At 52.0% G+C, this 13,236-nt stretch overlaps 6 protein-coding genes across 6 annotated transcripts; 2 read left to right on the top strand and 4 right to left on the bottom strand.

The window, feature by feature from the left end:
- Positions 1 to 789: 789 nt before the first annotated feature.
- On the bottom strand, positions 790 to 3,017 carry ACET3X_004277 (uncharacterized protein; the record flags this gene model as incomplete). Its single annotated transcript, XM_069450463.1, has 5 exons — positions 790 to 892; positions 943 to 2,219; positions 2,269 to 2,427; positions 2,486 to 2,745; positions 2,813 to 3,017. The coding sequence occupies 5 exons, from the start codon at positions 3,015 to 3,017 to the stop codon at positions 790 to 792; spliced, it is 2,004 nt and encodes a 667-aa protein (XP_069308255.1).
- A 488-nt stretch (positions 3,018 to 3,505) lies between these two features.
- ACET3X_004276 (uncharacterized protein) lies at positions 3,506 to 4,639 on the bottom strand (the record flags this gene model as incomplete). The annotated part of the gene is made up of 1 exon (XM_069450462.1): positions 3,506 to 4,639. The coding sequence occupies one exon, from the start codon at positions 4,637 to 4,639 to the stop codon at positions 3,506 to 3,508; it is 1,134 nt and encodes a 377-aa protein (XP_069308254.1).
- Positions 4,640 to 5,345: 706 nt separating this feature from the next.
- Positions 5,346 to 6,800, top strand: ACET3X_004275 (uncharacterized protein; the record flags this gene model as incomplete). The annotated part of the gene is made up of 1 exon (XM_069450461.1): positions 5,346 to 6,800. One exon carries the CDS (start codon positions 5,346 to 5,348, stop codon positions 6,798 to 6,800), a length of 1,455 nt encoding a protein of 484 aa, XP_069308253.1.
- Positions 6,801 to 6,944: 144 nt separating this feature from the next.
- ACET3X_004274 (uncharacterized protein) lies at positions 6,945 to 8,469 on the bottom strand (the record flags this gene model as incomplete). Its single annotated transcript, XM_069450460.1, has 2 exons — positions 6,945 to 8,153; positions 8,227 to 8,469. 2 exons carry the CDS (start codon positions 8,467 to 8,469, stop codon positions 6,945 to 6,947), a joined length of 1,452 nt encoding a protein of 483 aa, XP_069308252.1.
- A 348-nt stretch (positions 8,470 to 8,817) lies between these two features.
- On the bottom strand, positions 8,818 to 10,198 carry ACET3X_004273 (uncharacterized protein). The gene is made up of 7 exons (XM_069450459.1): positions 9,938 to 10,198; positions 9,836 to 9,889; positions 9,660 to 9,755; positions 9,433 to 9,612; positions 9,339 to 9,383; positions 9,189 to 9,291; positions 8,818 to 9,132 (listed from the first exon to the last, which is right to left on the bottom strand). The coding sequence occupies exons 1-7, from the start codon at positions 9,965 to 9,967 to the stop codon at positions 9,023 to 9,025; spliced, it is 618 nt and encodes a 205-aa protein (XP_069308251.1). The 5' UTR covers positions 9,968 to 10,198; the 3' UTR covers positions 8,818 to 9,022.
- A 1,670-nt stretch (positions 10,199 to 11,868) lies between these two features.
- Positions 11,869 to 13,008, top strand: ACET3X_004272 (uncharacterized protein; the record flags this gene model as incomplete). The annotated part of the gene is made up of 3 exons (XM_069450458.1): positions 11,869 to 12,433; positions 12,484 to 12,524; positions 12,589 to 13,008. The coding sequence occupies 3 exons, from the start codon at positions 11,869 to 11,871 to the stop codon at positions 13,006 to 13,008; spliced, it is 1,026 nt and encodes a 341-aa protein (XP_069308250.1).
- Positions 13,009 to 13,236: the final 228 nt, after the last annotated feature.

The raw sequence follows: 13,236 nt of genomic DNA, 5'->3' as shown, positions 1-13,236 counted from the left end.
CCTCCGAATCCGGTCAATAAAGAGCTGGATTCCGAAGCATCTTCCATTTCACATTTAGACTCAACTCCATCACTATCGCCGGAATACGTCGCCCTGTCACATATTCTATCGCTTCTGCCAAACTCTCGGTACAATGGCCTCATTCTCAGTACACCCAATGGCACAGGTTGAAAACAGCATGAGCACACCATTGCATCACGGGTCGATTCCTCACGATCAGCTCCCTATTCAGCACCCATCCCCTCTCCCATACAAATCTTCTGTGCTACGCTATCAATCTCTCATTCAAACAGAAGCGCCACACGCTCCACACTCCAGCAACGTTACAAAATCCCACCACGACAACCACTACTCGTCCCAACCATCGCGCATGGCAGATATCCCATATCCCGAATCCTACCTCCGCACTCCCATATATGCATTACCCTTCCCACATCCGAAATGGCATGTCAAGGCTGGTACAGGAGAGGTGTACGAAGTTACAAGCCCAATTTTGGAAGAGTATGATGCTGAGGTGGGCTATGTGAACAGTGTGGGGGAGGTCAAGGAGAGTGTGGAGGGCTCTTCGGCTGCTGAAGGTCTCGAGGGCAAGAGTCAAAAGGGGGCCAGGAGAACGACCAAGAGGAGGCTGGACAGCATTGATAAATCAGATGGTGAGAATGCCAAACGAAAGAGGCTCAGGGATGCATAGGAAATATAGTGAAAAGCGCATGGCCAACATCACGCTACTGAACTAACTAGAACGTTCCGATGCAAGCAGACTCAATGTTTATAGTTCAATTAATGTGCCTATACAGACCTCTGTATAGGCTGCACCGTCGTCGAAGCACCAGGCATCGGGAACAGCGGCGTAGACGCCTCGTTCATTTCGCGAATCTTCTTGATCAAATTGCTATTGTGCTGTTAGTTTCCACATCATCGTACCCAAACGCTTCATCTTACCTGACTGGGAGGTTCAATCTATCCTGTTCTCTCCAAAGAATACCTACGGCCTTTTCTCGCCCTCTACTGTGATCCTCTAGATGCTCCGTAATCAACTGCCTACCCAATTCTTTACTGCATCCGTAGATTTTCTGAGTGCAGCCATCGAAACTGCAAATCCACGAGTCGCGCGGGCCATTCGGCTCGTAGGTTGGTAGTGGTGTTGATATCATTGGTGGTGAAACCGTGGGTTTGGTGCCCGCCGATGATGTCGCTGGCCTAACAGGCGGGGGGAGGTTAGACGGCCGGTAACGGAGTGGTAGAGGTGGCACAGCGGTGGCTTCTTCCGAGTCCGAGTCGCCGGTTGTATGTGGAGAGTCGGGAGCGGCAGATGCACTGACTGTACGTTTCCACCGTCCTTTTTCTTCTCGGTCTGCATCTATGTCGTCTAGTTTTCTCTTCTCACGACCTGGCGATAGGGCTTGCGTTGGTGTGTCAATCCCCTCGTCTTCCTCACTACTAGTCGCTTCGTCGCTTTGCTCGGCTTCCGAATCATCACTTGCTGCAACAGGCGCTTTCCCCTTCCCCCCTTTCTGTCTGCCTGGCTTGATGCTAACCCCTTTGCTCTTGCCAGAAAAGTTCCCGCTCCTAGGCCGTAGCACAGATAGCCGGCCTTGCTTGCGCCTACCTGGTGGCCTGCGTACAGGTGTTGTTATCGCTGCGTCATCTTCATCAGATGTATTTGAAGATTCGCTCTCGCCATCTCTGAGAGTTCCGTGATCTCTGCGTGGTTTCAGCTCCACACCTTCAGCTCGTCTTTGTTCGGCCGCAGATAGGTCATGTCCGGCTGCTAGTTCCTGGTAGATTGGTTCAGAAGCAAAGAATTGTATGGCCTTTCGCCGGGGATGTTCCATCATGTAGCATAAATTCTGTGCATGTACCAAAAGCACATTCTTTGCAATTTCCACCTCCTCAATCTCGTATCGTCTGACAACAAGTTCTGCAACTCGATCCACCGTGATTTGGTTTCGACCTGCCCGCAAAACTCGTTGATTTACTGCTTTCTGCATGAACTCGAAAAGTGCGGCTGCCTCCCACCAATTGTCGTCTTTCTTTGGCGCTTCTACCGGTGCCGGGGTCGTAGTCTTCCCATGGGCCTTCTGTGCTGTCGCGGTTGTTTGCGTTAACTTGGAAGCTGGTGTAGGTGCAGACGTGGATTTGGGAGGTCGTGCTGATCGTTCAGGCTGTATTTGCGAATAGCGCCCCTCGATGCGTGCTTTGCAGTTGTCGAAGTCTTGCTGCGCGTACATTAGATTGACAGTATGGGCCCTTTTGGGTACTACTTGCCGGGAATCTGCGCCTGAAGCGTTGATATAGAGGTGTGTTGCTCCAACTCAGTCCTTGAGCTTTGTTCAGGAAGCACATCATAAGAAACAGGTGATGGTGATCGAAAATCCTCTCAGCCGTAGCTACGTCGCTACAAGGGAAGCGCTCATCCTCTGCGTACTATGCAGTGTCAGCGTCCACCTTGTTCGAATTTCCCACGTTCCCGACCTATACAGACCTCTTGAAAGACCAATTCTGCACTGGGCCCGCTACCCTTTTTGCGCGACTCGCTGTACACGTCGGTGACGAAGTATAGAAGTTGCACAGCCTGGATCATCTCGTCGTAGATCGGATGGTACTGCGCCATCGGCCGTATTTCGAACCAGCCTGCCTTGCCTTGGGCCCAGATTACATATGCGCCGTCAGTCATTTCGCCGTAGGAGAAGCGCGTTACGTTTCGCAGCTCGACGTCCATGGGCTTGTAGGGTTTCTTCAAGACTGCGATTGCGTCAGTCGGAGCCGCTTCCTTTGTGGTCGCGTGTGTAGGCTGTCTAGCCTCACGCACCGTATTTCAGCTGACTGCGCTCAGGAGTCTCCAATCGTCCCTCCACTCTGAGTGGTGTGTCGGCATATGCAGCAAGAAGACTGGCGGGTTTGCCGTTGCTCTCGAAGACGATTCGCGCATCGCTCAAGATGAATATCTCCCAGTCGTCGGAATTGGTGTTGGAGGCGTCGAGGGGCCTCAGTATCTCAGACTCCGGGGTAGGCATTTTGGACGACTCGGTGATGCAAGCGCAGGTAAGAGGAGCGGCGGGGATCCTACGATGCAGACGCGAAGCGCGAGACGACGGTCCAGCGCGTCTAGGGTCAGTGGCACGTGTGTTATCGATAGCTAAGTGAACCACTTGCGTCAATCACGTCTTTCACCCAGCAAAGTAGCTTTAATTCACATCTTGTTCATATTGACAGTCCATCTCCGTTCGATTACAGATGCGAACTCAGACATTCAAAGGCGATTCTACATGTTCGTGGTATCGACCCGGATACCTTCCGAAGGTACATTGGTACACCACACGCCATACAAGGGTAAAATCGAACACCTTGCTAGGCAACTACAGAGAGCAATTAATCTTCTCTTATCTGGCAATACCCCACCTGGGCGACTACAGAGGTAGCGTTCGATTTTTCTCTTACAAGCAATCCCCAATTGCAAACTATACTAATGATGGGTATCTCAAAATCAAATCATCTTATCATACTATAGCTTCCTGGAAGCCTTGGCATTCTCAGCAGCATCCTGCTTGCGTATCTCGTCTTCTCTCCACTTTACTGAGCCGATCTTACTCGAGACTGGGCCCTTTGGCGGGCAGGTGAAAAATTGTGGCGCGCCATGTTTGTTGCAAGGGGGCACTAGTGGCTTGGCATTTGCATCGCGCAGTAGTCTCTTTCGTCTCTCCTCTGCCACTGCTGCGTCGAGTCTTATCATGATCTCTTCATAGGTATAGGTACGCGTCGGAAGTGTTGGTGTCGGAAGTGTTGGCGTCGATGACGGGGCCTTGACCCACGACGTAGACTCAAGTAAAGGATAGTCGGACATTGCGTTCTTGAGAGCGGCATATGCATGACCCAGGCGCGTGTATGTGATAAAGGCCTTGATGGTCTTGCGGTCCTTCTTTTCTGAAGACTGAATCTTCTTGTCTTGGCGTATGACAACCATGTCAACATCGCCATATTTGGCAAACATGCTCGATATCTTGCCCTGATCCCAATCTGCCGTCTCGCCTTCTCGCTTGAATTCAACCTTGATTGAACGTTCAACGTCGCTAGGCTCGCCAGGCTCCTGGCTCTTGTTGGTATCCATAACACTCGCCTCGGCCTTCTCTTTGCGACTTCTTTCCCAGCGTTCCTCCATTTCCCTGTGCTCCCTTTCCCTGCGCTCCTGCAGTTCCATTCTTCGCCTCTTACCATCTGCGGTTATTTCCTGTATTTTCTCGTGCTCCCTCCTCTCTGCCTCTGTGAATTGCCCCGTCTTCTTTCTCTTTTCACGGGCCCATTCCTGTTCTCTCCTGTCGAGATCCTCCTTCATTTTTCGCCGCTCACCGTCCAACAACTCATCCTGTAACAGCTTCTCCCGTCGTCTTGCGCGCGCGCGGTCATATTCGTCCTTGAGCGTTTTGTCGCTGAGGATGTCTCTGGCCCATCCAAGGTAGATGAAGCGATTCGCGGCGTCTTGATCGTCGGGGTTCTTGTCGGGGTGGAATTTTCTCGAGGCTTGACGGTAAGCCTTGGAAACTGCGGCAGGGGGAGCATCGACCGCGACGCCCAGTAACGCGTAGAAGTCATCCGTAGCCGACTTGGCGAGTTCGCGCAGATTCATATTTGTGTCGGACATTATTGCTGATTCTGCGACCGCAGGCTACAGATGTTTTGAGGTGGATAGGAAGAGGGTGGGAGGTAAGAGAGGAAAGACGATTTCATCATATGCACAAGGTGGAAGTCGCGAGCCATGGAACGGCTGCAAGCTGTGACGCGATCGCCCGCTAATGCGCCTTGGACTTGGCGCGGACTTTGGAACCCAGGAACAATAGCTCGCCATACAAGGGAAAAATCATACGCCACCCCTGTAGTTGCCTAGGTAGAGTATCGCCACACAAGTAGGACTAATTGCTCTTCCTGTAGTCGCCTAAGTAAGGTGTTTGATTTTCCTCTTGTATAGCGTAAAGTTAGACCTGCGGGTATACATAGTGTGTACCTTTTGGATACGTTATTGGCATAACTCGAAAAATACGAGCCGCTTCGTACCTCCTTCCGAGGCCGTTCCGAAGATTTCACCCGCGATTTCACGACAACCACGGTACCACGCTGAGAACCACAGTACAGCGGTGACTCAGACAACCCCAGCGAATCAACACTAAAGACACACAATTAACTGTTTCGTAAAGTATGACCTAATGATTATCGCGATACAATAGGCCTCTACAACGAGACTCACAAGCGACTTTACACGCTCGTGGAAGATTTCACCCAGCTAGAGCTAGAGCTCGGGCGTCCCTTCCTTCATCCCGCGAATGTCGGTCGCGTGTTCGATTAAGCGCACAATGACGACCACTCCACCCAAAGAGAGCCGCAAGGTTCTCGAAGGCATCTTCGCCATCAACAAACCGCAGTGGGCCTCGTCCGCCGGCGTCTTGCGCGACCTCCAAGACCACTTCTCGCGCTCGCCTCTCTTCGCACCCTGGCTCGAAGCTCAGAGACGTTCCCTCATCATCGCAGATGCCAAGCCGAAGCACCTCAAGAACATCAAGGCTAAACTCGGCCATGGCGGCACACTCGATCCAATGGCTACCGGTGTACTGATTGTCGGAATGGGCAAGGGCACGAAATGCCTGCAACGCTTCCTCGAATGCACAAAGACGTACGAGTGCGTGGTGCTGTTTGGTGCAGCAACGGATAGCTATGATGCTGTGGGCAAGGTTGTGGGCAAGGCAGATTACGAGCATGTTACCAAGAAGTTGGTCGAGGAGAAGCTGGCGCAGTTCCGCGGCAAGATCATGCAAAAACCGAGTGTTTTCTCTGCGCTAAAGGTCGATGGCAAAAAGATGTACGAGTACGCGAGAGAAGGCAAGGACATACCAGAGGTGGCTGCAAGGCCAGTGGAAGTTGAAGAGCTTGAGCTTGTCGAGTGGCTGGAGCCAGGAAGTCATGACTTTGCCTGGCCAAACGAGGAGGTAGATGGCGCTGAAATGGAGGGCGCAAAGAAGCTGATGGGCATTCGGAAAGAAGACGCGAAAGTCTACTCTGATACAGCGACGAGACGAGGGCAAAAGCGATCACGGTCACCAGAGAACGACCACGTCGAGGGCGCAGGGCAGCAGCCGAAGATCCTTAAGAAGGACTCTGAGCATGCTATGTCTGGCGCTTTACCAACAGAAGAGCCGTCTGCCGAGGCAGCTTCTGCTGAGGACAACGCCATGCAAGTCAGCACCGAAGCATCAGTATCAATAGAAGAAAAGGCTGCGGCGTGCGTAGAGCAAGTAGAAGCAGCAAAAGACCCATCAACGACAACCCAGAAACCCGACATCGAAGCTACCAAAACTACCGCGACAGCAGCCACGTCCACCTCGACCGCGCAACCCCCAGCGGCCCGCCTCCGTATGACAGTAACGTCTGGTTTCTATGTGCGCTCTCTCTGCCACGATCTCGGTCTAGCCTGTAACTCCCTCGGCCTGATGTCGTCTCTCATCCGCTCTCGTCAAGGTGACTACACGCTTGGCCAGAACGTTCTGGAATACAGTGACCTGGAAGACCCATCCAAGTGGGAGCCTCAGCTCCAGAAGCAGCTTGAAGAGTTCATGGAGAAAGAGAACTGGGCAATCGAGGAACTAGATGATGATGAGAGCTGGGAGGCGAGAAAGAAGGAGTTGAAGGAGAACAGGAAGGATGGTGATCGAGAGAAGAGCTACAGGGGTGGTGGGAACAAGTGGAACTCAAAGGGCAAGGGGAAGTATGGGCGGAACGGTTACTCGAAGAACATGGACGGTGGACGGAAATGAACAAGTGGGAGTACTATGACTTGCACGATGATACCCCATGAAAACTAATAACAAGGACCATGGTATTTTGCTACAAAACTGGAAAAATGACTGCGTATCGATGTCGGACATGCAACTAAGACATCAACATCAGACCCTTCAGCCTCAAACTTGCGTCGTCGAGTTCCTTCGGCTCAGACTCTGTCTCAGACTCTGGAAACTCCTCTGTACCTCCGTCACAGCGTCATCCGCACCTTGCAAACCCTCTACCTCATCTCTCCGGTCTTCGTGGTTGATGAACAAGAACGAAAGCACCATAATCGCGGCGCCAACCCAATACAACGCCGACGCATACTGTGCATCCAGTACCATCTGTCCGACCAGACTGCATGGGATCGTCAGACTAAGACCAACGGTAACAATCAGCGGAGAAGTAAGCAGCATAGCGTACGCCCAGCAGAAGTCTGATATGAGGGACGACGCGCTATTGATAAGCACAATGTTGAGGATGCGGGATGTAGGCGGCAGTTCAAAAGGTTCGATGCCAGTCAAATGCAGAATGATGAAGCCGGGCCACAGCAGCAGGACGTTAGCCAAACCGACGAGACCGAAGAAGAGGGGCATGTTGACCCTTGTTTCATCGCCAATCCGGGCTTTCATGAAAACGGTGTAGAACCCGTACAAGACGGCGGACACAAATGCCATGACGTCGCCAATGGCTAGTTCTTTTGGCGTTTTGTGTGGAAAGGAGCCTCGATTCTCGTCCGTCTCGCCGGATACATCGACCATGGAAATAAGGGCTACTCCACCCAGCGAAGCGAGTACACCAATGAGTTTGAGTAGCGTGAAGCGCTCAACGCGCATTATGGATCCAAGGAGTAACGTCCAGATTGAGGAGGTGGAAGAGAGGATAGTCGAGCTGGCAACCGTTGTGTATTCCAAACACGCGGCTGCAAAGTAGTTTGCCAGGAACCAGAGGAAACAGAACTCTAATGCCAGTTTTGCTGTGTCTTTCACCGTCATGCCTTGGTCCATGTCCTGCTCCCCATTCTTCCTGTCACCAAAGCTCTGAGAGCCGTGGAGAGAGGAGGATAAGAGGACTTCCGCCGCTTCGTCATTCCGCGACTTGTTCGAAGATGAAAGCGAAGATGCAGATTCGTGGTCGCGGAACAATTTCCACTTGCCCACCCGCCGTTGTAGAAGGTCGTGGACATGTGCTAGGATGGGCTGGCGATGTTGTGGCGCGCTGTTCGGACGGTGACGATCAACCCATACATGGTGAATGAACATGGGGAAAAGCGGTAAAATGAAGAAGGTCGTATTTGTATAGGTTACAAAGTAAGGTTTCGAGTATGAATTGTCTGCGAATATTGTCTGTGTACTGATCAGCTCCGCGCTTACTGCCACGATTGCCTCCATCTCATCCGAGGGTGACTGGGATACGTACACTCGCGAGGAAATTACTAGCTGTCCATAGGAACACAGTCGCAAGTAGGAGGGCTATTCCCACTGCATGTCTCACTTTGCTTGTCCAAGCTCCCCTCTTCTCTCCCTCGGCCCACTGACTGGCCTCGCTTGCTGGGCTCTCCAGGTAGTCTTCGCCGCGCAAGTAGGCGCTCTCGTCGGAGACGTCGCTAACACGAGGGCTGAGTGGCGTCGTCTCGACATCCTCTTCTCTTCTGGGTATCATGTTGTACGGGAGTAATAGAAATTATTCGTAGGGTACGTAGGGCAGGTCGGTCAAGGAGGGTCTTCGGCGATAAGCGGGCTCACGATTGGGGTACGTGTTGAGGCATGGAAGTGGATGCGAGTGCCCATGAAAGTAATCGTCCGTGCAAGAAAGCTGAATGTGAAGATGGAGAGTGTGGTTGCACGGGGTCGATCGGCGTGACACGCGGACACTTGATAACGACGTGCCTAAGTTCCGGGGGGGTTCGGGGTTTCATGCGCTCAAGGGGCCGTCGGAAGCGTGGCGGTGCCGGCTTAGCCACAAGCCCCACGTCATCACACGTCCAGGTGCAAGTATATGGTGCATGAATACATTGTATATTGGTAGGCTGTTACATGGCCAGGCAATGATAACCCCATACTCGACGATAGATTACAGGAAAACGAGATGCTCCTGCACAGAAAGCAGGTCCAACACCAAACTCCATGCGAACTCCAGATGCAAGACGGCATTGCGGCAGATAAGGGTCCACTGTCGGCTCTCATGAACAACGCTTGTTTCGTAATGGCATACACTAGCATGCGCAGCCGCCTTCGTTGCCCTTGAGGTCAATCGGAATCGTCTCGGGGAAGTCGTTGCTGAAGTCACCCACGTCCTCCTGTGCTAGGGCTTGTCGTGCGATAACTACGCATGTTAGCTTCCGAAACCCGAGTCTCGGAGTGGCATCAAATCTGACTTACCTTCAAAAGCTTGCTCAACGTTGATGGCCTCTTTGGCACTGGTCTCAAAGTAGGGGATACCGCCTTTCGATTGGCAGAACGCCATGGCGCGTTTAGATGAGATCTGCGTGTGTTAGATAAAAGCCTTTGATGACTGCTGGAGATACTCACCATTCTTTTGCTCTCCTCCACATCGATCTTATTACCAATTACAACCTATTCCAGTCAGTATACATGCCCGCGTAAGCTATCCACCTGTACCTACAAACGGAAAACTCTCTGGATCCATCGGGCTGGCCTGGACAAGAAACTCATCTCTCCAGCTGTCTAGGGTGTCGAAGCTCTTCGAGTTGTTCACGTCGTATACGAGCACACAGCAGTCGGCACCGCGGTAAAAGGCAACGCCAAGCGATTGGAAACGCTCCTGACCGGCAGTGTCCCAGAGCTACCAGAGTCAGCTGGACGCATTTACTCGACATGAGTTCTACACACCTGCATGGTTACCAGCCTGTCGTCGACCAGCACTTCCTTGGTCAAGAAATCGGCGCCAATCGTGGCTTTGTAGCTCGCGCTAAACTTCTTGTTGACCTGTAGACATTGTATAAGCCCAGTCCGTACTCTCAAGCTATCACTCGCGACGTGCGTAGCTCATCGTGGAGTGGTCGTACATATTGGTTCATCAAGCTCGTCTTGCCGACCCCGCTGTCTCCGAGGATAATGACCTGCGCACATTAGCCACGGCGTGCATACCCAGTCCAGAGCTGCCCTACCTTGAGGAGGACCTTCTTCCTTGATGCCATCTTGCAAAAGTGTGTGTGTGTGTGTAGAGTGGGAAGATTAGGTACGTCGCGGTCGATTCGAGGCGCGAAGCTAGGTGCTTCGAAGTGGTGCGGAGTAGGTTGCGCGCGTGACAGGCCGAGGTAGTAGAAGGTATGCAACACCAATCTCTAGGGTTGGAGAGGCTTGGCGGTGTGGGAGGATCAGTGTGCGGCGTGTATAGCGCAGATACGGTGAGGATATGTGCAGCTTCGTTACCAGACAGATCGATGATGGTTGATGTCAAGCCGGGGCACGGACGCGACGCTAGCCACCCGTCCCATGTTCTGGTCCTCCAGCCACGCCCACCTGGTGCTTCTCTTTCACCGGCCTGTCTGCTTGGTACCCCCACGACACCTCAACACGGAAGGACAACAACAGGACAGCTAGCTACGAGCACCTCCACAGATTCTAATAACTTCGCCGTGCAAGAACTCCAGTATAGCCGTCGTCCCGATCATGCTGGCAGACTGTCTAGTACAAAGGCATACTTAAATCACTCTGCGGTTGCCACGTAACATCGATGTGGCATTCACACTAATCCGATTCTGTTTGCTGTTCAAGTTCATGATTCAGCGCGTCTGCTTTCGGTGCAGGAATCCTCGCATGTATCATGACAAGGTATGCTCAGGACGCATACAACCTCCTCGATGCCTCACGTGCTCATTTCGCCATTGCAATCTCAGTCATCTCGACTGCAGCGGCAACAGGCAGTTGGCCAACTTTGCTGAGACGGCATGTTGATCTGAGTGTCGCAGAGCAGACTGATTCAGCCGGTACATGCTGAAGAGGTGGATCACAAAGAACGATGATTGACTGTAATCAGTACTCTTAATTATATCCTCTGGAAGCGAGTGCTGGGCGCCAGGTATGACATTGTCAAACTATTGCTCGTAAATCTGAGCATCGCAAGCGGCACCTACATGCAGGTACCGTCGCCGCAATGCAGTGTCTATTCGTGATGAAATGATTGTCGTTGAGAAGGGCTGGCTGCACACCTTGGTGCCATTATCGTGAAGAGAGATAAGAGCGGCCCGGTGAGACATGCCCACGTCGGCAAGGGAAGACTGCGAGAACAGGATGAGTCCATGTACAAGAAGCTAGAGGAGACGACTATGCCACAAAGGAAGAAACTCCGAATGATATTGAACAAGGAGAGATGCTTGAGTGCGACGAAGAACATGAGAAAGTTATGAATCACGTCGTCCAACGAGAACATGACAATGTACAGGAAGAGGAACTTGCACCATCTATTAGTACTGTATTTGCGACATATGCAGCTGGGAAGCTAAAGGGTCGATACCGACACACAAACCAAGCCCACATGAACAGCACTGCTGAAAAGAATGCGTCCAGCAACGAGCAACGTATCATTGTCGAAGGAAATCTATCTTGCCGCAATCGGTAGATGCTCGTCCCCGTGGGTAAGACGCACGGTCAGAATGCATAGGGCCTATATCGACATAAGAGGCTTGGTAGCTGTGAGGAGTCGCCAGCGGAAGTAACGAGTCCGGCGCTAGCGGCGGCGAGTCTCCAACGTGGCGCTCATATCTGCTCCCCCTCCCATCTCTTTCTCATCCCAAATCGGTTCCGCTGTGCAGCATAGATGGTCCAACTCATCTCCGTCCCATTCCCGATGCTCTTGCTGTGTGGATGATGATAGTTTCCATATCCGCACCGTAGGCCATGGACGCTTTGCAGCTTCCCCGTGAGGGGATCCGAATGGCGCCCATGGTTTTGGTTGACGATCAGCCATCGCAGAAAAGTATATGATATCGCATCAGAATCAAAGTGCATTCCGATCCTTTTGAATACCCTCCTCTTAATAGCGATATCGAACTTTACCCAAATCATGTCGCAAACGGCCACCACCGGAACGGAAACAATGAGCCTACCAACAACAATGAGAGCATGGCAATGGTCGACATGTAGTTCCACACTTGAAGAGGCGATAGAGCTCAATGATGCAGTCCCATTGCCGACATTGAAGCGACCCCTTGCAACTGGGGAGTCTCTTATCCAAGTTCACGCTGCCGCTCTAAATCCTGTCGACTACAAGCTAGCAGAGCTACCAGTAGTTGGACGAATGGCCATCCCGAAACCAGCTACACCCGGACTTGATTTTGCTGGAAGAGTTGTTCAACAAGGACCCGACTGCAATGTCAAGGTTGGGCAGATGGTGTTTGGCAAGCTCGAGCCAAAGCAACAGTTTGGCACCCTCGGGGAGTACATTATCGGTTCAAAAGCTGGGACGGTGCCAATACCTAATGGTGTGTCGGCAGAGGAAGCAGCAACGCTAGGGGTTTGTGGGCTTGTCACGTATCAGTGTCTTGCGCCAAATGTAAGAGCTGGTGACCGAGTGCTCATAAACGGTGGTTCGGGGGGTACGGGAACATTTGCCATCCAGATTGCCAAAGCTTTGGGATGCCATGTAACCACAACTTGCTCAGGTAAACATACCCTATTTGCGACCATAGCGCATCTGCTGATTCTCCCATAGGTGCAAACACCCAGCTTTGCAAGGATCTTGGAGCCGATGAAGTAAGTTGTGCCTGTCCGAAACACATATGAGACATACACTGACTTCGTATCTTCACATCTCCAGGTGATTGACTATCGGAAAAACGATGTTCCTACTCTTCTTGCAAGCAGCTCGAAGCAATACGACATGGTTCTCGACAATGTTGGCCACGAGTTCGAGCTCTACTGGAAATCCCCCTCCTTCACTAAGCCTGGAGCGAAGTACGTCCAGATTGGGTCTCAGGTCAGCTTGTCATTTATTTATGACCTCGCGTTCCGCTTTCTGGTTCCCATGTGGCTTGGAGGCGGGCAACGACCGTTCTCATTCGGTCTCGCTTCAACAAATTATGATGACTTCACCAAGCTAGGCAAACTTGTCGCAGATGGCAAAGTGAAGCCTGTTGTGGACGAAGTCTTTGCATTCAACAATGTGCATAAAGCGTACGAGAAGCTTAGAACCGGCAGAGCGAGGGGAAAGATCGTAGTCAGTGTGGGAACCAAATAGCGACTGGCCGAGTTTCGAAAAATGCTTTGCCGCCCTTATGATCGGATCCGAGCGAAAAATATGCTATTCGATGACCGTTTTCGCGTTCGTGCTCATATACGAGCTGCTCGCTATGTAGGACCTGAATTGGACGAAAGCTCGTAGAACCTCCCCGTCAAGCATTGGTGCGCAGAACGATAAATTGGGGAAGATAACGAGGATCGTTCCTGATTCGCTCAGGTTTGGTGT

Source organism: Alternaria dauci, chromosome 3 (assembly GCF_042100115.1).
Source record: "Alternaria dauci strain A2016 chromosome 3, whole genome shotgun sequence".
Taxonomy (NCBI): domain Eukaryota; kingdom Fungi; phylum Ascomycota; class Dothideomycetes; order Pleosporales; family Pleosporaceae; genus Alternaria; species Alternaria dauci.
This window is presented reverse-complemented; position numbering and strand designations above follow the sequence as displayed.